Raw genomic sequence first — 23,321 nt, forward strand, 5'->3', positions numbered from 1 at the left:
GCCTTTTCTCCTACAGACCTCCTGAAGAGCTCCTTTGCTGCTTTGAAGATCAACAAAAAGTTTTCTGGTCAGAACAGGGATATGGTCCGTGTGCAGGTCAGTGGGACTAGGCAGAAAATGGTTCGGCACAGCCAAGAAGGGCCAAAAGGCCTGTTTCTGTGCTGTAGTTTTTCTATGGTGTCTATGGTTTCTACAATTCATTGGAGCCCCTCTGGCGCATAAAGATCAGAGGTGATTGCGTTCCATGTAATATTATTCAAGATAAATTACCACTCTTTAAAAATACACAAACTAGTTTACAGCTGATTAGATTTCATAAAAAAAGGCATACAATCTTATGCACAAAGCATTTAAGCACAGATGGTCCAAAAGTTATACTGCAGTTTGAAGTGCGAAACACTTAGGAAAATAAACAACCTTTAAAAACGTATTTAAGTGCCCTAAACAGATTTTATACAACTCTCCCCACAACCCCTCACCCACTCTAATAGTGCACAGAAAGGTGCAGCACTGTTGGGACTAGGTTTCAGTCATCTTTCCCAGAATAAAAGGATAATTTCATTCTATAGTTCCACAATGCCAAAAAAAAACAGCATCCTAAGATTCTTTTAAAGTCATCTCAAACATTTTAAAAAGTGTATACGTAAAAAAAGGCATCACCCACGTAGAACTTCATGTCGCACCCTGTAGTGACTGCACCATGTAGCCTTTGCACCATGCAGCAGTTAGTCATCCTAAGAATTAGCTTGAAAAGACATAGCCTACATGAAAACAGGGTCTGTCGAATCTTAGTTGACAGTCTGCAATCTTTTTTTCACTAGTTACCAGCTTAATCTCCCTCTGACTCACTTTTCAATCCAGTCGCAGAGCATCCTTGAAGGTACGTACATAGTCATTTCCACTGGAAAAGCACCAGATTTTTGCTAAGACCATCATGTTTAGTTGAAAGTCAATGGGCTGGAAATATTGATTATGTAAGTATCCACAGATTCACTCATCCATTAGAACATGGAACAGACCCTCCAGTCCATAATGTTGTGCCAAACAGCTAAAACACCCTCCTGCCTACACCATCCCTCCATCTTCCTCATGTCTATGTACCTATCTAAACATCCCTTAACAGCCTCTAATGTATTTTCCTCCACCACCCTACCAGACAGCACATTCCAGCCATCCACCACTCTTGAGTAAAAAAAACTTGCCCCTCACATCCCCTTTGAACCTAACCCCTCTCACTTTAATGTGTGCCCTCTGGTATTAGACATTTCTACGCTGGGAAATAGATACTCTCTGTCCAGTCTATGCCTCTCATAACCGTATAAACTCCTATCAGCTCTCCCCTCAGTCTCCACCGCTCCAGAGAAAACAACCCAACCTTATTCAGCTTCTCAAGATAGCACATGCCCTCTAAACTCGGTAGCATCCTGGTAAACCTCTTCTGCACCCTCTCCAAAGCCTCAATCTCCTTCTTCTAGTGAGGCAACCACAACTGTGCGCAATACTGCAGATGTGGCCTAACCACTTTTATAAAGTTGTAACATAACCTCTTGGAACTTTTGAACTCATTGCTTTGACAAATAAGAGCAAGCCTTCTTAACTACCGTATCAACCTGTGTAGCCACTTTCAAGGAGCTATGATCTTGAATTAGAAACACCATCTGAGGACTACGTGGAGGCACTGGTAATCCCAGAAACAGACTTCAGTAAGACCCAGTGGTGTGCTGCCAAGTCACAATAATCACAAGGGAGGCATTTCAGTTTTGAGTTGCTGTGAGTGTCCACTTTTAACCATTAACAATCGTTACTCTGCCTAAATACCATTAAGTAACAGTTGTTAGAACATCGGACAAAGACAGCAGCTCACTTTGTGACCAAGGCCAGCCCTGCAACAACCAGCTGCTCAGACTGGGAACAGCTGGCACTAAATGTACTGCAGGGAGGTACTTCCTGCCAGAAGAGGACAAACAGAAAAATACTGTCTTATCAACAGGAAATCGAAACAAACACTGACATTCTCCCTCACCCTCTTACACTGACTCATCTTTTTTCTCCAGTCCTATTGAAGGGTCTCGGACCAAAACGTCGACTGTTTATTCTTTTCCATAGATGCTGCCTGGCCTGCTGAGTTCCTCCAGCATTTTGTGTGTGTTACTGCCATCCTTAAGCTGTTCTTATCAACATTTTGTGCAGCAAGTCACTGTCAGGTATACTTGCTCTTACATTGAAGATTTTGACGTATGTGGTACATTCAGATTGCTTTGGTATTGTGTGTTAAAAGTTACAAAATCTGGGCTATTGAAATGGTAACTCACAATTAGGCAATGAGGGGTTTCATAGGAAACTACATCATACCTGAACAGGTTAACAGTAATCAACCTGCTCTATTTCATACAAAGGCTGTGACCACAGTACCTTCGAGATTGCTCTTGGTCTGGAAGGAGAAGAGGGGACTAGTTTGGGACAAACGCCATTCAAAAGGTCCCTTAATCTCAAACTTTTTGGATTGACCCCCAAAGTCCTCCACTCCCTCAGTGCACATCGATACAGCCCTGCAGTCTTGTTTAGACGCTAGTGCCTGGCAGTAGGACAGGGGGGATTGGCTCCACGTCCACCTTGGGCCTTCTCAATGCCGCCAGCATTTCTCTCTGAGCAGCATCCTGGCTTTCAGTCTCAACGTCACCAAAGGAGCTCTTGATTATCAGCGGCGAGGCCGTCACCAGCTCGTGCCATTGCCTGTCGTCCTTAAGGCTCTCCTGCATCCCATCGAAGTTCAGGAACGGTACGGTCTGCTTCTCCACTCCCACCAGTTCCTCCTTGATACCTTGCTCTGAGGCTTCGATATGCTGAATGGCCTTTAGAGTAAAAGGAGTGTTTAAGTGACCAGATAATAACCAATTTTCATCTAACTCCTCCCATTCATAATACGTGTTCCGTTATTTTTTATTTTAAATTATTTTCTGCTTTAACAAGCTGGTTAATGACAAACTAAAGGACCACCTAAGTGTATTAAGACTCCAAGAATCTTAAGTAGTGCTGGATTTTCCAGACTACTGGATGCTACTCCTATGAGATCTGATCCACAGTTTATGTCACACATTAGGCCATGGTAGAATAACACCCTGCACACCGGACCTTGGTTCCAGTCCCTCACCCATCCCTGACCCCACACTGGAACCAGCTCACTCTGAACCAAAGAGTGAACTAGATGCCAGACCATGATGATTTGTTAATGATCTGATAATGGATGATTGGATTTTTTTTAAAAAATCAGTATTACATTATCCACATAAACAGTCCCTGGCCTCTCATCAGATTGCACCTAACCTTTTCTCCTGATCTGACACCAACACAGAGAGTTGTCAAACTTTGCATCTTGCTGACTAACTTCTGTCCTGAAATGAATTGCTCACCTTCTGCACCAAGATCCCCGCAATGTGACAGTGGTCTGTGGTGTAGCTCCGTGACCCTTGCAGGAGCAACAGCCCCAGATCCTAACCTGCGCAATTAGAAACCTCTGACCTTTGTGCATGATGGTGACCTCCCCCCGCCGACCTGGGTGACAGTGACCTCCAACCTTTGCACACACTTGACAGTGACCCCACCTGAGCTGTACGATAGCAATCCCTGACCTCTGTGAGTGACACGTACGAGGATGAACCTCTAACTTTCACCCCCACTCCGTCACCTCTGATCTCCTTGTTGGTAACATTATGACCTCCTCCACTGACCCTCCCCACCACCTTATCACGCTGACCCATGCCCCTGTCGAACCCCCACTGTACCTGTACAATGGTGTCCAGGTTCTGTTTCGACGTGGACACAGAGCTGATGACAGAGCTGGGCGCCATGGTAACGACGTTGACCTGTAGCACACTCGGAGGGAGAGGAGCCGGCACTATGACTGTCGGGTGGTGAGTTGGGGCCGGCGGACTGTGCGTGGCGGGCAGCTAAATGGGGAACAAAACAAATGATGTTTCCGGGAACGTCACCGGCTAGGAAAAGCACGTTCAGCTGGGCGGCAAATGGAGCAAGCTTTGTTTTTAGACAGAATGGTTGACATCAGAGTGGGATAGGAGCACTGCAGAGAGAGCGAGATACAGGCGAGGTGCAAGGGATGGGAAAAGATAGGCAGAGACAGAGTCAGGTTGAGGAGATGGGCAGTGCAAGGAGAGAGAGAGAACTGTGCCCTGTGAGTAGTGGCTGGAACAGCCTCTAAACACATTGGGTGGGAATCCTGTGCCTGGTGGGCAGATATGTCCAGTGGGTAAGAGAAAGGCAGGAAGATAGAGAGAAAACCTCAGCAGACAGCCCCATATCTTGCAGACTTTCTCCCCATCATAACACCCACAGGTCTACAGACTGGGACAACGCTGCCTTTAACACCCACAGCTCTACAGACTGGGACAACGCTGCCTTCAGCCACCTGATGGAAATGTTGGAGCAGCTTTACCACACGCCGCCTGACTGGGGAGATGGCGTGGGGCACACACGTGTATCTGCCCTCTCGTATTCTTGCACACCCTCCTGCTCACGCTCTCGCCCTTACACAATCACCCGCCCTCATTCAACATACAGCCATCATCATTATTACGTGTCATGTCGTATGACGTGGGCAACCATAGTCTTTGGCCATGGTTGTTCTTAGCAAATTTTTCTGTATAAGTGGTTTGCCACTGCCTTCTTTGGGGCAGTATCTTTACAAGATGGGTGACCGCAGCCATCGTCAATACTCTTCGGAGATTGCCTCTAGCGTCAAAGTGGTTGCATACCAGGACCTGTGATATGCACCAGCTACTCATACAACCATCCACACCAGCTCCCATGGCTTAACATGACCCTGATCGGGGGGCTGAGCAGGTGCTACACCTTGCCCAAGGGTAACCTGCAGGCTAGCAGAGGGAAGGAGCGCCTTACACCTCCTTTGGTAGAAACTTGTCTCCACCTCGCCACCATTCTGTAAAGAGACACCGCCAACACCTCCCCCACTCAGAAATAGAGCAGAGACATTTGAATGGCAATAAAGTGAGCAGGGAACGGGAAGATCAGAGATAACGCCCATCCCCACTTCCATCCAGGACAAAATCCAGGGGCTGCCAACCTGGGGCCCATGGCATAAAAAGGGTTAGGAACCTGCCTCAGTCAAACGTAAAGCAGCCGCCTCAGCTGGGACCTTACCTGCGCAGTGCCAATGGCTTTCTGCTGCTCCTCTACCATCTGCCTGTGTCGCTCCAGCACCGTCTCGTGCTCCTGCTGCAGCACCTCCTTCAGCCTGCTGGGCTGCAGCTGTGACTCCAGCGATTTCACCTACCGGAAGAGACAGCAGGTCGTTCCTCTGTGCTTGTACCAGCTCCTTCCGCCGAGCCCCGCCCCAGAACCCTGCCGGCATCCCCCCACCCCCCCACGACTCGGGAGACAGGTCGGTCGGGCACGGAGTTTCTGACTGCCAGTTCCCCCGTCAGGGCAGCACGCTTGGTGCACCACCCAACGATTGGGGTTCATTTCCCCCTGCTGTCTGCGAGGAGTAGGCCAGTGGAGGGAAGGAGCACCTTACACCCCTTTTGGTAGAGGCTCATCTCCACCCTGCCACCCAACACTCGGGAGTATTGTGCTCGGTTCTGATCACCCAGCTGTAGGACGAAGGTCACTAACCTGGAATGCGCATTTTTTTTGCACCAACATGTTCCTGGGACTGCAGGGCTTGAATTATAAGGAGAGGCCGGACTTTTTTCCCTGAAGTGAGGAGGCGAGGGGGTGACCTTGTAGAGGTATATAAAATCATAAGGGGTGGATTGTCACACTTTTTTTTCCCTGGGTGAGGTGAGGGTCTCTGTCGGTCAAAGTTGACCATGGATATTGTGTCCTAGCAGTCTAGATCAAGGGTCCCCAACCTTTATCGCACTACGGACTGGTTTCATATTGTCAATATTCTTGCGGACTGGCCGACTGGGGGGGGGGGGGGGTAAGGGTTGTCAACGGACAAGAGTAGCAGTCAAATACGCTGGGTTTCCCCGAGAAAGACTACAATGACCATGAAGCCTTGCACGTGCACCAGTGCGCACGCGTATACGTTTTTTTCTACAAATCGTTTTTGGCGATTCTGTTCGGGGGGGGGCTGTTAATCACGACCGGAATATAGATGATAATTAGCTAATACACTCAATTTCGTTTCTAAAAGGGTTTATCTAACGAATTTAATATTAAACACACAGCGCATATTTTCCTCGCATGAATATAGTGATAAGTCAATTATCAGGGGAGCTTGAAGTAAACGTTGAACGAACTTCCAGTAGAAGTGGTAGAGGCAGGTTCGATATTATCATTTAAAGAAAAATTGGATAGGTTTCTGGACAGGAAAGGAATGGAGGGTTATGGGCTGAGTGCAGGTCGGTGGGACTAGGTGAGAGTAGCGTTCAGCACAGACCAGAAGGGCAGAGAGGGCCTGTTTCCATGCTGTAATTGTTATATAGTTATATAAGTCAATAGCATCATAACATTTTAAGTATCGTTTGGATATTAACCACGCAGCACATATTTTCCCTGTATGAACATATAAAATCATTGCAACACACCAATATCGCTGAATCAGTGGGAGCCCTGGGCTTGTTTTCCTGCAACAACACGGTCCTATCGAGGGGTGATGGGAGACAGCAATACTCGAAGGGGGTTCCTAATGTCCAGTCTATTCCGCAATTTAGTTTTTGTTGCATTCATTGCAGAGATATGTTGGAAATGGAAACACCGTTTTCAGTGCTTTCGTGGCTATCTCAGGATATTTAGCCTTGACTTTGATCCATAATGCCGGCAGAGATGTTATGTCAAACATACTTTTCAACCCCCCGTCATTTGCAAGCTCGAGGAGTTGATCTTCTCCCGCGCTGAAATGGATAATGACCTCGTGTGCGTAATGGCTCGACAGTGGGCGTGACAGGGAATGAGGAAAGGTGCAGCTGACTCCTATCGCCAAATCATATCGTTTCCTTGCGGCCCGGTGGTTGGGGACCGCTGCTCTAGATACGCAAGCCTGGACAGTACGATATGGAGAGCAAGCTGTTGCCCATGTAGCAAGCTCTTCCTCTCCACACATCTGATGAACCCAAAGGAACGGCAGAGACCGGTACAGTTCGGAGAACCCAAAGGAACGGCAGAGACCGGTACAGTTCGGAGAACCCAAAGGAACGGCAGAGACCGAACGGCAGAGACCGGTACAGTTCGGAGAACCCAAAGGAACGGCAGAGACCGGTACAGTTCGGAGAACCCAAAGGAACGGCAGAGACCGGTACAGTTCGGAGAACCCAAAGGAACGGCAGAGACCGGTACAGTTCGGAGAATCCAAAGGAACGGCAGAGACCGGTACAGTTCGGAGAATCCAAAGGAACGGCAGAGACCGGTACAGTTCGGCACCAGCGGTGTCGCAGGAGTTGCCAGACGGCGTTGAACTCAACGTAGGGACTCCAGCTCCAGATTTTTCCCTCAGGGTTTACTCCCGAAGCCTTCCCCATGAGTGGGTACAGCCGCAAGGCAGCGGAGGTTTGAGATCAGAGTTTTCCCTGGGTAGGGGAGACTAAAGCTAGAGCACACGGATTTACAAGTCCCCCCAGGGGAAGCTTTCTCACAAGGAGACGGTGAGTAATGGAACAATCTGCCAGGGCAAGTGTACAGGTGGTACAGTTACAATGTTTTTTAAGACATCTCGACAGTTTCAAGGTGCAGCAGCTACTCAAACAGAACACTGCTTGGAGACTAAACACGGGAGAGGGTTTAACCCTGTCTGACACACCGCCCGTCCAATCCAATTAATAAAATTCAAAGTCAAAGAATAAATTTGATCCTTTATTAAGAAACTAGCAAAACAAGCAATCTTGAAGTGATTTAAAAACTAATGAAACTAAAACTAGCGATAAAACAAACAGTTTTAGCGTATTAAACTTATCTGAGCTTTCTTCAACCTAACTAAGCTACTTAAATGAAGTTGAAGTGTTATTAAGCAGTTTCAAGCAAAGTTAAGCAGTCAACGAAACAGGCATCATCCCGGTTCACTCCCCAGCTCAAACTGACCGAAAGACAAAATCATAACTACATCACTAAAACTCTTTGCTTACCGTGCTCCCACCCACGTGAATAACCACCCAAAATAAACTTACGGCACAAAGTACAATGCAGGTAGAACACAGATGGATGGACTGGAAAGGTTTGGAGTTAATTGGCCCAAATACAGGGGAAAGGGGATTGGCTTGTAGACATCCGGGTGAGCATGCACAAATCGCGTTGAAAGGCTTTTTCCATTGCTCTGTAACTCAATGATTTCATCTGTATTCCACTCCCCCCACGGAGCCATCCTTTCTTTCCAAACCACCTACCTCACCTCTGAGCACATCACTGACAATGGATCCAACCCACCCCACCACCCCATAAACAAATCCCCACCAGTGAATGCGTTGTGGACAGATCCCCCCCCCGCCCCATGAATATGCCCCAGACAGCAGACCCACCCCCCACGAACACACCAAGGACAACAGATTTCATCCCCCCCCCCATCCCGTGAACATAATTCAGACCTTCTCCTCCAAGCTGAGCCGCACCAATCTCTCCTTCTCCAGGTGCTGCCGGAGTTCAGCCAGCTCGTCATCCGCCGAATCCGGAGAACCGATCCCCTCGTCAGATTCGTCGCCCCGTTTCCGCTTCGGAGAGGAGCCCGAGTACTCCTGGGGAGGAGAGGGGGAAAAGCGCTCGCTTACTCCAGCCTGGTACCGAGGGCACTGCTTCATTCCCCGCTGAGCGCCAGCGACCCGACGCCAGGGCTTTGGAAGGGAGTTTCCCGTGGAAATCCCAAACGCTTACTCAGTGACAGAGGTCAAGCACACAACAGCCCAGCTGGTGACTTGTTCATTTTTATTCAGATACACCACAGTAACAAGCCTTTCTGGCTCAACAGCCTAACCACACCCAGCTGACCAATTAACCTTTAACCCTTTAGACTGTGGGAGGAAACCGGAGCACCCGGAGGAAACCCAGACGGTCACGGGGAGAACGTACGAACTCCTTACAGACAGACGTGGAATTGAACCTGAATCGCTGTTACTGTAACAGTGTTACACTTCTCTGAAGCCTCCGTCGGTCAGGGCCGAACATGGATGTCGCGTCCTAACTGTCTACACACACAAGCCTGGGCAGTACGACACAGAGAGTGAGCTGTTGCCCAAGTATCTCAGTTGTACAGCAGCTGATAGGAAAGCACTTCAGCGGGTCGTCTCTAGCACACAGAAGATCAGCGGGACACAGCTCCCAGCCCTGGAGGACACCTACAGCTCTCACTGCCTAAGGAAAGCTACAAGCATCCGTAAGGACAATACACACCCATGAAATCATCTGTTTGAACTTCTTTCATCTGGCAGACGTTATAAGATTTTCTATGCCCGCAATTCCAGACTGAAAACTAGCCTTTTCCCCAGAGCTATAATTGCTCTGAACCAATCGATCAGGCATCATCCATAAATTTGTTATATTGCTACTTTAATACTGGTTTTATGACTGTCATGCATCTGAGTTTCGCTTTTGTACTGCTGGACATCGCTTGTACTGGCTGGTTACTTGATTTTATTTATTGTTTATTTATTTTATTTGTTGTTTTATAGCATTGAGTACCAGAGTTGCAAACTCATTTTCGCCGCATTGGTGCATGACAAATCGTACTATGCAATGACAATAAAGATATTTCGATTTCAAGTAGCAGGCTCCCCCTCTCCATGCAGCTGATGAACCCAAAGGAACGGCAGAGACCGATACAGTTTGGTACCAGTGGCGTCGCAGGAGTTGCCAGTCTACATTGAACTCAACGTAGGACTGCCTCAGGGACTCCAGCTCCGGATTTTTCCCTCTGCGTTTACTCCTGCGGCCTTCTCCGTGAGTGGGTACAGCCACAAGGCAGCGGAGGTTTGAGTTTCTATTCCTGCTGCTGCCTATAAGGAGTTTGTACGTTATCCCCGGAACTGCGTGGGTTTCCCCCGGGTGCTCCGGTTTCCTCCCACAGTCAAAAGATGTACCAGTTGGCAGGGGAATTGGTCACTGTAAGTTGTCCCATGATTAGGCTGGGGTTCAATTGAGGGGATTGCCGGGTGGCCAGGGGCCTATTCCAAGCTGTACCCCAATAAATAAATAAATAACACAACCTCGTCTACGATAAAGATGAACTCATCTCTCGAGCCCTTGCACTTCATTTGATTGCACTGCAGCTACGTGCTGCGTTGTTTTGATTTGCCGTTTCTACCCTGATCTACGAAGGCACGAAAGGATCTGTATGGACAGATAAATGGAGGGCTATGTAGGAGGGTCGGGTTAGATTGGGCTTGGAGTTAAAAGGTCTGCACAACGTCACAGGCCAAAGGGCCTGCACAGTGCTGTAATGCTCCATGATAGAATGCACCAAAGTCTTTTCACTGTGTCTCATTCACTTGACAATAATAAACCAATGTTCCAGTTGCCCTCGTCGGAGGTCAAGACTCCGGCTGTTATCCGTGGGCTCCTGGGAGTTTGACTTCCAGCTTCCCAGGGGTTGGAGCTGCCTCGCTGGAGATTGAACGTGGCACCAGCCCTCTGCTATGGGAACACAACGACACCCTGTTTGTGGGTGTGGTGGGGGTAGGGGTATCACTGTAGCTCAGCGGTTAATGTGTCGCCGTCCCAGCACGAGCAACCCAAGTTCCATTCTCACCGCTGTCTGGAAGGAGTCTGTACGTTCTCCCCGTGACCGCATGGGTTTCCCCCGGGTGCTCCGGTTTTCTCCCACAGTCCAAAGACATAGAAGCAGAATTAGGCCATTTGATCCACTGAGTCTGCCCCACCATTCCGTCATGGCTGATTCCTTTTCCTTCTCAACCTCATTCCCTGCCTTCTCCCTGTAACCTTTGACACCCGGACTAATTAAGAGCCCAGTTGGGCTGAGATGGTCTCCGATCTTTGCCACGAGCAGAGAACAGCTCAACGCAACCATCAACCACCCCAGCTACACATTAATAAGATTATTAAGGGGTTGGACACGTTGGAGGCAGAAAGCATGTTCACGCTGATGGGTGAGTCCTGAACCAGAGGCCACAGTTTAAGAATAAGGGGTAGGCCATTTAGAACGGAGTTGAGGGAAAACTTTTTCACCTAGAGAGTGGTGGATATATGGAATGCTCTGCCCCAGAAGGCAGTGGAGGCCAAGTCTCTGGATGCTTTCAAGAAAGAGATGGATAGAGCTCTTAAAGATAGTGGAATCAAAGGTTAAGGGGATAAGGCAGGAACTGGATACTGATTGTGGATGATCAGCCATGATCACAGTGAACGGTGTGCTGGCTCGAAGGGCCGAATGGCCTATTCCTGCACCTATTGTCTATTGTCACATTTTCCAAGTTACTTGACAAATTAAGAACCTATCAACCTCTGCTTTAAATATACCCAGTGGTTCGGCCCCCACAGCTGTCTGTGGCAATGAATTCCTCAATTCACCACTCTCTGCTGAAGAAATTCCTCATTTCTGTTCAAAAGGACGTCCCCCTATTCTGAGGCTGTGCCCTCTGGTCCTAGACTCCCCCCCACAATAGGAAACATCCTGGTTAATTGGTCACATGGGTGTAATTGGACAGCATGGCCTGGTACCTCCAGGTAATAAATGAATTGGATTAATTGGTGATAACTCGTAGGGATGCTAATTAAATCAGTACAAACAATAGGACGTGCCTTCCCGGTCAACGAGGCTCCAGTTTCCATGCCCGCTCACCTGTACCAGACGCTTCAGGTGTGCGTTCTGCTGCAGCAGCCGGGTTTTCTCCTCCTCCAGGGTAAAGATGTACTCTGCCGTTTGTTGTAGGATGGCAGCCTGCCAGCAGAGAGCGAGACGAGACAATCACTTTGCTGTCAAACATACCCCCTCCCTGCAACGTTACATAGCTCTGAGCCGAGAGGGCTGATGCTTTAGAATCTCTGTCGAAAGTCGACGTCAAGTGCAGCCTGTCTCAGAAATCAATCCGATTTGTTTTAGTTTACTGGGTAAACGGGCGTAAGGAGCTGACAGGTTTAGTTTTATATTCACCATTGTTGCCAATAATGTGCCCTCCTGACCTGAATGAAGTTTTTCCTGTGAGTTCACTTTGGAGAAGTTCATTTTGACACTGAGGGGAGAGGTGGGACCAACGCCAGGTTGGGTTTTGAGGGCTCGTGAGCAGATAAGACATTCAGAGAGGTGATGATGGATCCCAGGGCTCCTCCAGAGAGGTGACATAGCCTCAATATTCGGGGGGGTAGATTTAGGACGGAGATGAGGAGGAATTTGCTTTTCCCAGAGGGTGCTGAATCTGTGGAATTCTCCGCCCAATGAAGCAGTGGAGGCTAGCTCAGTAAATATATTTAAGACAAGGCTGGGTAGATTTTTGCATAGTGGGGGGAATTAAGGGTTACGGGGAAAAGGCAGGTAGGTGGAGACGAATCCATGGTCAGATCAGCCATGATCTTATTGAATGGGGGAGCAGGCTGGACGGGCCAGATGGCCGAATCCTGCTCCTATTTCTCATGTTCTTATGTGATGATGGAACCCAGGGTCCCAGCAGAAAGGTAATGACGGATCCCAGGGTCCCAGCGTCCCAGCAGAAAGGTAATGATGGATCCCAGGGTCCCAGCAAAAAGGTAATGATGGATCCCAGGGTCCCAGCGTCCCAGCAGAAAGGTAATGATGGATCCCAGGGTCCCAGCAAAAAGGTAATGATGGATCCCAGGGTCCCAGCAGAAAGGTAATGATGGATCCCAGGGTCCCAGCAGGGTCCCTTGCTGTCAACACAGGACCAAAGAAAATAAAGGGCTCCACTATCAGAAGAAAAGGCCAAAACAAGGTGCATGAAACTTCGAGGGGGTATAGATAGGATGAATGTGCACAATTTTTCTCCTGGGGTTGGAGAATCAAGAACCAGAGGCAGAAGTTTAAGGTGAGAGGGGAGAGAGGGGCAAATATTTTTTCTTCACGGATAGTGACCTATATGTGGAATGAGCTTCAGAGGAAGTGTTTGAGGCAGGCGTACGAACAATTTTTAAAAGGCAGTCAGAGAAGTTTAAGAAGTTTTAAACCAGATATGGGCAAGTGGGTCTCGACTGGATAAGCATCTTGGTCGGCATGAACCAAATGGGCCGAAGAGTCTGTTTGGACCATTTGATTCCATGACCACATTGGCAAACACTGCCTGCCAACTCCGCCACAGGACAAGGAATGACGGTCGTTACCCCATTCTTTTCCTATGGAGGACGGGTGAGAAAAGGACCAAAGAGTCAACAATGGAGGGAAGTCTGGTTGTGGTACGCAGCTCCTGAGGACCTTTGTGTGTGCAGTGAATCAACCATGGGAACAAGGTGCTATACCCTCTCCTCATTGTCACACTGGGCGCCAGAGAGAAGGGAAACCTAACCTCCCACCACATCGGCTCCAGGAGAGGGGTCCGTGAGTCCCCAAAGGCCACCCCGGTGACAGGGTCAAGGTTGGAGACCAGACCTGGGACATTCCTACTCTCCCAGCTCGGGGCAGGTAGTTACCAGGCCACAGATCAGGACACCGGGAGCAGGAGAGGGCACGGGAAGGGAATGAAGGGTGGGGTGGGGGAAAACAATAGCCACCCGCTTGGAATGGGTCCTGCAAAAGCGATTCAGAGTCAGAAGGAAGGCGGTGCAGCTGGAAACAGGAAAGGCCCTTGCTGGTCAGCTGACGGACGCAGCAATCAATGGGAGGAAGGAAACGGCGGGCTGACACTGACCTTGCTGAGCTTCTCGCCGTCCGTGTGGGGCAGCAACACCTTCAGGGACTGGAAGCCGGCGTTGATGCTCTGCATGCGCCGCCGCTCGTTGCTGTTGGCGATCTCCCTGCGGATGCGCCGGTCGTGGTCCCGCTGGCTCTCTGGCGTCAGCGGGATGTTCGAGAGGCTGGAAGGGCAAGAGGACCCAGCGTGACAGGGGAACGAGGCGCAGAAGGAACCGACCCCACTTCCCCTTCCAAACCACTCTCCCGATCACAGACGCTGGCTGGCCCCCCGTGCCGGGCAGGGTACAGGCCGCAGCTAAACGGGTCCCAGGCTTAAAGAGTCCGCGCAATGCTCAATGCAAAAGGCAGAGAAAACAGCTTCAATCACAGCCACTGAGTGTCAAAGTCGGGTATTCAAAAACTCAAAACCATCTGAAATGACAGACCGGAAATCTAAACCAAGAGTGTCAGTGTCTGTAAGAACATGCCTGGATTTTGGGTTTAGTTACTGCAATCATCTGTGGATTAAAATGTCAATCCGTCACTCTAGACCTTTATCCCCAGAATCCCAACACTGCAGATGCTGGAATACCGAAATAAAAAAAAACAAACGTGTTGGAGACGTTCAGCTGGTCAGGCAGCAACTGTGGAGAGAAAAACAGAGATAATGTTTCAAGCCCAACAAAGTTCTGACAAAGGTTCTTGAACCAGATAGGCTAACGCCACTTCTCTTTCCACAGAGGCTGCCTGACCTGCTGAGTGTTTCCGGCATTTTCTGTTTCGCATTTCAGGCTCTCGGTCCTTCTGTCACCAATTGTCCCGTCATCGCGTCTGCGTCATAACCCTTGACGCTACAAAAATACCGGCTGCATTGTGTGGTCAGTGGAATAATGACCACATCAGGAATAAACTCCCCGCCCCAGTTCGATGTAATTGTCACTGTGGGGACTGAACCCCCAGTTCGATGTAATTGTCACTGTGGGGACTGAACCCCCAGTTCGATGTAATTGTCACTGTGGGGACTGAACCCCCAGTTCGATGTAATTGTCTCTGTGGGGACTGAACCCCCAGTTCGATGTAATTGTCACTGTGGGGACTGAACCCCCAGTTTGATGTAATTGTCTCTGTGGGGACTGAACCCCCAGTTCAATGTAATTGTCACTGTGGGGACTGAACCCCCAGTTCGATGTAATTGTCACTGTGGGGAATGAACCCCCAGTTCGATATAATTGTCACTGTGGGGACTGAACCCCCAGTTCGATATAATTGTCTCTGTGGGGACTGAACCCCCAGTTCGATGTAATCACTCCAGGTGTTTATCTGTGGATCTTTGATTCAAGGAGACAAAACATTGAAACAGGGACTATAGGAGAGAAATGGCAAGAAGAGCAGTGGGGAATTAGAATAAAGGGGACAGATGGGGGGGAGAGGGGGAGTGAGGGGACAAGAAACGGGTGCAAGACAGGCAGAGAGATGGGGATGGCAGAGATGGGGGAAGGGGAAGGGAGATGGGGGGAGGGAGACGGGGGGGGGAAGGGAGATGGCGGAGGGAGACGGGGGGGAGGGAAACGGGGGGAGAGGTAGACGGGGAAGAAGAGTTACTGAGCAACACACAAATATTTTTATGGTTCTGATAACTAAAACCCAAAATCCAGGCACGATCTCACTAACACTGACAGTCTCGGTTTAGATTTCTGCTCTGCCGTTTCAGAGGGTTTTCTGTAGCGTAACAGCCGAGTTTAACACTCAGCAATGCCTGATTGGAGCTGATTTCTCTGCCCTTTGCGAAGAGCTCATTGTTTCTGCCCGGGACCGGTTTGACTCCTCCTCTGTGCCCTGACTGTTGTGGGGCGTGTGGAGTCGAATTGTCCACGAATTCACAGCTGCTTTGATCTGCAATGCGTAAGGTTTGAACGTGACCTCTGAACACAATGGGAATATTATAACGGTTGTCTGCAATAACTAGGCCTTCCCTGCCAAGTAGCCACAACATTGACTGTAGGGAACAGGAAGAATTTAACCCTTCCTCTTCCAGCTACGCTGGAGCCCTGTAAAGCCAAGCCAATGTCTGCTGTGCTGCTGAAATCGCGTTAATCACGTCAAATGTTTGTAGCTCCAAATCTTCAGCCACAAAGTCTTTGATGGGAGTGTTGGATAATGGGGGTCGTGCACAGCAGCTAGTACAGAAATATCGGGCCAAACGGCCACTGGTGTCAGCGGGCAACGCCAATGGAACAGCGTTATACACGATGCACGTCTCTCTCTGATTTTCTGTGACGCCCTGGTGGAGATGTCCTCCATGGTCATGTTGACACCAGAAGAACCAGCATCTGGATTCCATCACGAGCATTAGACAGATCGCCCACCAGGGCTGGCTGCATGCCAGAATCTATTCTGCAGGCTGTCAAAACCTTTGGAAAGCTGGCTACAATCTCCAGCAGTGAACAGGATATCGGTCGCAGGGGTTGCTGTGAGCAATCCAGCAGCTATTGACAGGTACGGGTCAGCCAGTGCCTGCTGTGCACTGCTGACCAGAACTGGAAGCCCCAATGTCCAAACACCACCCTCCCAAATCCCCTCTCAATGGTCTCCGAGCACAATCAGAGCTGGCCACACAGATCTAGAACAGGCACAATGGCGGACAACCTTAATAAGTGTTTAACATCTGTCTTAGCTGTGGAAAACACCAGTAGCATGCAAGAAATTCGAGAGGTGAGTGTTGTTATTACTAAGGAGGAGGTGCTTGAGTATCTGAAAGGTCTGAAGGTAGATAAATCACTAGGACCAGATGAACTACATTCCCAGTTTCTGAAAGAGGTAGATGAAGGGATTGTAGAGAAATTAGTAAAGATCCTCCAAGAATCACTAGATTCTGGAATTGTTTTGGAGGACTGGAAAATTGCAACTGTCACTCCACTCTTTAAAAAGGGAGGGAGGCAGAAGAAAGGAAATTATAGGCCAGTTAGCCTGACTTCAGTGGTTGGGAAGATGTCGGAGTCCATTACTGATGATGTTTCAGGGTACTTGGAGGCACACAGGTTTCTTTGGGTGAAGTCCTGCGTGGCAAATCTGATGGAATTCTTTGAGGAAATAACAGGCAGGATAGTGGATGTTGTTTGCTTGGATTTTCAGAGGGCCTTTGACAAGGTGCCGCACACGAGGCTGCTAAACAAGATAAGAGCTCAGGGTATTACAGGAAAGATACTAGCATGGATAGGAGGTTGGCTGACTGGCAGGAGGCAAAGAGTGGGAATAAAGAGAGTCTTTTCTGGTTGGCTGCTGGTGACAGGTGCTGTTCAGTGTTGGGACCGCTGCTTTACACATTATATGTCAATGATTTGGATGACAGAATCGATGGCTTTGTGGCCAAGTTTGCAGATGATACGAAGGTAGGTGGAGGGGAAGGTAGTGTTGAGGAAGCCGAGAGTCTCCAGCAGGACCTAGACGGATTGAGAGAATGGCGAAGAAGAGGCAGATTGAATATAGTGTAGGGAGGTGTAAGGTTATGCACTTTGGTAGAATGAACAAAGGAGACTATTTTCTAAACAGCGAGAAAATTCAAAACTAAAAGGTGCAAAGGGACTTGCGAGTCCTCGTGCAAGATTCCTCAAGGTTAATTTGCAGTCAGTGGTAAGGAAGACAAATGTAATGTTAGCATTCATTTCAAGAGGACTAGAATACAAAGGCAAGGATGTAATGCTGAGGCTTTATAAAACATTGGTCAGACCGCACTTGGGAGTTCTGTGAGCAGTTTTGGGCCCCTTATCTAAGAAAAGTTGTGCTGGCATTGGAGAGGGTCCAGAGAAGGTTCACGAGAATGATTCTGGGGAATGGAAGGGTTAAAATGAGGATCTAGTGCTTTCCCAGTGTACTTGATGAATAAACTTCCAGCCGGGTAAAGGTATCGATTACAACCGACCTTTCTATGACAAACTCTGCCACCTTCATCAGGGATGATACCTGAGAAGAGTTTATTTATATGAGGCGCGTTCGGTGACTCTGGACCTGTACTCACTGGAGTTTGGAAGAACGAGGAGGGAATCTCATTGAAACCTATCGAATACTGAAGGGTCTGGATTGAGTGGATGTGGAGGGGATGCTTCCTGCAGTGGGAGAGTCTAGGACCAGAGGCCGCAGCCCCAGAATAGAGGGATGCCCATTTAGAGCAGAGATGAGGAGGATTACTTTAGCCAGAGAGCAGTGAATCTGTGGAGCAGATTGCCACGGGCAGCTGTGGAGGCCAGGGCAATGAGTATATTTAAAGCAGAGGTTGACAGGTTCTTGATTAGTTAGGGCAGCCAAGCTTATGAAGAGAAGGTGGGAGAGTGGGACTGAGAGGCATAATAAATCAGCCATGTTGGAATGGCAGAGCAGACTCGATGGGTTAAATGGCCTATTTCTGCTCCGAGAGCTTATGGTTTTATAATAAAAGATGGTAACTGCAGCCCTCAACTTGCTCACAGCCCAGCTGTAGCAATTGTCACTTTGAACTGGAAAGCAGTCACAGTCACACCCATCAAAGTTGCTGGTGAACGCAGCAGGCCAGGCAGCATCTCTAGGAAGAGGTACAATCGACGTTGAGACGCTGCCTGGCCTGCTGCGTTCACCAGCAACTTTGATGTGTGTTGCTTGAATTTCCAGCATCTGCAGAATTCCTCGTGTTTCCAGTCACACCCGTTGGGCTGGTGGACAGGATGTAGAAAACAAGGCACTGATGATACACAGGCCCTCCCCACGTTATAAATGTATTTACACGTAACCCCCCCCCGGGATAATTGGACCCCATTTCCACCTTGCAGCCCAGCCCGTCGCAGGCAAAGGCCTCCCCACGGAGCAGGTCTACATGGAGGGCGCCGGGTCACATTCTCCGTTCACTACTACCAACGGGCAGGAGGGTTACAGGAGCCCTGGGTCCCGCACCATCAGGCTCAAGAACACTTACTGCTGCTGAGCTGCCAGCGAGGATAACTTCACTCACCCCAACTCTGAACTAATTCCACAACCTCTGGATTCACTGTCACGGATTTTACAACTCCTCCTGTTCTCATTTTTTTATCTGTCTACTAATTTATTTGCCTTCTTCTGTTCGTTTATGTGCAACTTCTCATAAATTCTATTTTTGTTTATTTTGCGGTGAATGCCTGCAAAAGAATGAATCTCAGGGTTGTATATGGTGATATATACGTACTTTGGTAATGAATTTACTTTAGGACTGACGTACGGTGGAGAGAATTCTAACTGTCTGCATCACTGTCTGGTGTGTGAGAGGGAGGCGAACTACTGCAAGCCACAGAGAGTTGTTGGACTTAATCAGCTCCATCATGGGCACCAGCCACCATAGTATCCAGGACATCTTCGAGGAGCAGTTCCTCAAAATGGCACCGTCCATCATTAAAGGACCCCCAACACCCAGGACATGCCCTCTTCTCATTGCTACCATCAGGAAGGAGGTACAGGAGCCTGAAGGCACACACTCAACGATTCAGGAACAGCTTCTTCCCCTCTGCCAACCAATTTCTGAATGAACATTGAACCCCTAAACACTATCTCACTACTTCCTTAAAAAAAATCCCTACTTATTTAACTAATACACACACACACACACAGTAATTCAATTTTCTTTTTTCTCTATTATTACATTATAATAACTGTTGCTGCAAAGTGAACAAATTACACCACACATGCGGGTGATATTCAACCGGTCTCTGATTCTGAACTTCACGCTCCCAGTTGGGGAAGGCCATTTACGAGTTGCTTTGGAAATCCAGTTGTGTTATCAGTACAGTAGTAACAATGTAACATCCAGCTCGCTGAAAGGAGCCATTGAGAGTGGAGCACCCTGAAACCCTGAATGTGTCCCATTGTAACCAGGTAGGGTACACAATTTTAAAAACTTAGGTTAATTAGCGCTCTGCCACCATTCGTTACAATCCGGTGACATCATGGTTACTATTTCCAGTGACTTTGTATATTTTTCACTTGTGGACTTGGCAACCTGTTGGTAACGAGGGAATGGCCTGAGGGAACTTTAAAACAAAACCTGTAGCGCTGTGAGGAATGGGGCAGAACACGGGAACTGACTGACATTTAAAGAACCGACATCCTGAAGGAACCAGATCACAAAATAGCTTTCGTTTTACAAACCTGCTCGAGCTCTCCGGTCTTCTTTCGCCCTTCTCTCAACTTTAAACAATCAAAAGATTTTTTTTTTAAAACTACGCTCCTAAACTGTGGGACTGAATACGTAGAACTATAAAGGATGCAAACTCAATTGACACCTTTAAACGCCAGCTCAAAACCTGCTAATTTAACAAGCATTTATTTTCATTATTTTATTTTCATGTTTGCACTTTTATCCTATTGTAAAGTACTTTGAACTAAATCGTTTGCACGAAAACTGTTTAACAAATCGATTATTAATACTATACGCAAAATGGACCGAAAGGCCTCTCCCCACGTACAGATGACTTTGACATTTTATGGGCGGCAAATGACGTTTTTACAGCAATCTGCTCGAGGCGCAATCGACAGCGGTGGTGGAGAGAGGAAGAGGCCGGACGTGTCCAAGGGTGTGAAACTTGCTCGCCTGACACACGCACATTACGTAAAGAGTAAACAGAACCTTATACCCCAGTCGCAGTTCCACTCCCCCCCCCCGCGTTGTACTGCTGCCCATCACAACCAACACTCTGCCTTCAGCAGCCAATGGGATTCACCAGCAGCCTCGTCAATTTCAGCCCCATTCATAAAATTCACAATCCTCCAACCTTCCCAAAACTTTTTCAATGGGTTCTCCTGAGCCTGTTGGAAATCTGATCATCGATGAAAAGCAGCTAATAAACTTGTCTTTTTTTCCAAAAAAAACCGCAAAAGACCTTGTGATTTACGATATTAACGAATTCGCCACAAAACTAACGAAATATTAAAACATTAAAATCTTAAGTCGTATGAGAATCTATATTTTTAAATACTTGGTAGACATGTTTACGAAAAAAAATGTTAACGGTAATTCTGGTTGTGGTTCAGATAATTAGCATTTAATTTTATTAGTAAAATTGAAAGTCCTCATCTGGATTTATAACGCCCGACCAATATATAAAAAGCAAGTGAGGAGGAAGTTTATCTAGAAGCTGAGCGTCTCGGTTTAAGTACTACGCAATGGCTGTGTCCGAACTGGAACCGCTTTCCCTCCGCGCCTGAAAGACCTTAGTACGCGGCGATTCCGAAACAGTGGCAAGGGGATTTGGATTAGTCACGGAGGGAGATCAGCCAGAAATCATTTATATTATTTAAATAAACTACCCCACGGTGCATTCCGCCCAGAGCCGGGATCCCAACAAAACGCTAACAGCCCCCGGGCATAGTCGGACTGACGGGAAATGCCCCCGACCAGCACCAGTCACGATTAAAAATGCCTACTCACTGGTGTCTACGTAACTCCCACTATCACAGCAACAACAACACAAGCGGGAGCCTGCTCCCACAACACAATAGGGGGAAAAATAGCAATTGGGGTTTATTTGACTTTTAAAAAAAACAACATAAAACTGAGTGGGTGGGGTGTAACTTTAGAATAAAAACAAGATTGCAAAGGTAGGCGGATCCACTGATACAAAACAAATACGGCACGGAGGGGCGGCCATGATCTGACAGACAAGAGAAGGGAAATAATCTATTAAAGATATTACTGCCGAAGGGGCTGGACAGGCGCGGGCCCTTTGGATAGCCGAGGTGTTATTAAAGATTCGGAAGTTTTGGGAATAAAGGGCCGGGACATTGCAGAACGGAGCATTAGGCGATCCCCACGTGGTCCACACTTCATTTTCGCATCTCCTCCCTCCCATTGATGCAAGGATTCCGCCTGGTGGTTCGTCCCGATTTACAGAGGGGTTTGGGATTTCTCCAGTGTCTTTCGGGGGTAAACAGCTGTGCTTGGGATGGGGTAATTTTTAATTCCCAACCCCCGCTCCTTCCAGCTGCCCCTTTTCCACGTGGGGATCTCGTTTAAATGTCCCCTCCGAGCCTCCTGCATTGATACATAATTTCTGAAATAAACAAACATCACGGATACATACACACCTACACAAGCCTCCAATCACTTCCTTCTCTGCTCTGCGGAATTCTTGCAGTGTCTTTGGGCCCGCGTAATAAGCCATCGATCCTTTGATTTCGTCCATTCTTCAAAACGGAGCTGGTGTTGGCAGACGTGTGCGTGTGTGTGTTTTTTTTTAAGATCGGGGGGTTTTGGAGTTATAGTAAAACAGTTCAGCAATGGCGGGAAACAGCTGGGACCTCGTGGTCAGCTGGAGCCGCAGCACCGCTTTCTGCTTCCGCACGGCTCGCCTCGGTGGCAGCCGGCGGGTCCTAGAGACCGCCGCTCGCTCTTACGCAATTCTGCGATTATGTTGGCATCGGAGGGAATGCGCTGTACAGCAATAATCTCCACGGGGACGGGTCATTGTCCTGGCATCCAGCCAATGCAACAGCTTTAGGACATTTTTGCAGCCCCGTTCATTCAGATCGAAACCCTTCTGAAATTTAGTAGGTTACTGTGACCTAACTTTTGTGTCCTTCCTGTTTACAATCAGTATTCGCATTTCCTGAGGTTGGCAACGCATTAGGAATCCCGACAAAGCGGCGCTTGTGTTGTCGAAGCCGCTGCGTGCGACCAAAATAAGCGGCCCTTCCAACAGCGGCGGCTCTGTGGAGACAAAAGGGGGTTGAGGCAGCCGAGCAGCAGGAAACCAGAAACCCTGCCGCCTGCTGACGTTAAGGGCTGTCGGAGCCATTGCGGAATCCGGGCGCTTTTTCTCAGCGAAGCAGCCTTCGCTGCTGAGAGTAGCGCTGGTCTAAAGCAGGATTTCCCTTTTTTTTTGTTTTCCGAAACCCTCCCACTCTAAATATAAGCACTCAATACAACCCATCAAAGTTTACAATTCCAATGTTTTCCAGGACCCCCCCCCCCAGTTCAAAACCCTGCATTTAAAACTTTCCAGAAAGTCCTACCAGGCACCAGCTTTGTTTCTCGCAGAGTTCCGTTTCCAGCGAGACCTTTGCTCCCCACCACTAGTCTCACCGAGCGAAAATAGAGGGCTGGAAGAACTCAGCGGGTCGAGCAGCGTCCGTGTAGGCAAAAAAAAGTGTCTGTCAACGATTCGAGCCGAGACCCCGAGAAGGGGTCGAACAAAGAATGAACCAGGCGGGCAGGTGAATGCATTTAGGAGTTTACTGAGAGAGGAAAATCCAGCTGGCGTGCAGATCAGATCAGAGGGTTGTCGTGTGAACGGGGCGCAATGAAATTCCTTGTGGGCACGATGCTCACGGTCATAGTAAATAGAACGACTGACATGATGAGCATGAGAAGAGTTAGAGGAATGCAAAAAGAAATGTTAAGGGGACAATAATAGAAGAAGTTAAGAGCTACTCACAGCGTCATAAAAGTTTCTCCCCCCCCCCCCGCAGACAGATAATCTGTTGAGTCATTCTGGTTAGTCCCCCTCTATTACCTCAGTCACTGCACTTTAAACCACTCTTTATAATGTCTGAGAAGCAACTTGGATCAAATCTC

General features: G+C 48.4%; 1 protein-coding gene across 1 annotated transcript; it reads right to left on the bottom strand.

The window, feature by feature from the left end:
• Positions 1–275: 275 nt before the first annotated feature.
• On the bottom strand, positions 276–22,462 carry LOC140204858 (transcription factor AP-4-like). The gene is made up of 7 exons (XM_072271732.1): positions 21,833–22,462; positions 13,770–13,935; positions 11,756–11,854; positions 8,556–8,702; positions 5,176–5,304; positions 3,783–3,947; positions 276–2,852 (listed from the first exon to the last, which is right to left on the bottom strand). The coding sequence occupies exons 1-7, from the start codon at positions 21,928–21,930 to the stop codon at positions 2,562–2,564; spliced, it is 1,095 nt and encodes a 364-aa protein (XP_072127833.1). The 5' UTR covers positions 21,931–22,462; the 3' UTR covers positions 276–2,561.
• Between the last annotated feature and the right edge of the window lie 859 nt (positions 22,463–23,321).

This window comes from Mobula birostris, chromosome 11 (genome assembly GCF_030028105.1).
Source record: "Mobula birostris isolate sMobBir1 chromosome 11, sMobBir1.hap1, whole genome shotgun sequence".
NCBI lineage: Eukaryota > Metazoa > Chordata > Chondrichthyes > Myliobatiformes > Myliobatidae > Mobula > Mobula birostris.

Coding starts and splice junctions, on each gene's coding strand:
- LOC140204858 (XM_072271732.1), bottom strand. CDS start 21,930: ATGGACGAAATCAAAGGATCGATGGCTTATTACGCGGGCCCAAAGACA. Junction 5,305..8,555: donor GGCTCAGCTTGGAGGAGAAG/GTCTGAATTATG, acceptor CTCTTCCGGTAG/GTGAAATCGCTGGAGTCACA. Junction 2,853..3,782: donor ACCTGGACACCATTGTACAG/GTACAGTGGGGG, acceptor TTTACTCTAAAG/GCCATTCAGCATATCGAAGC.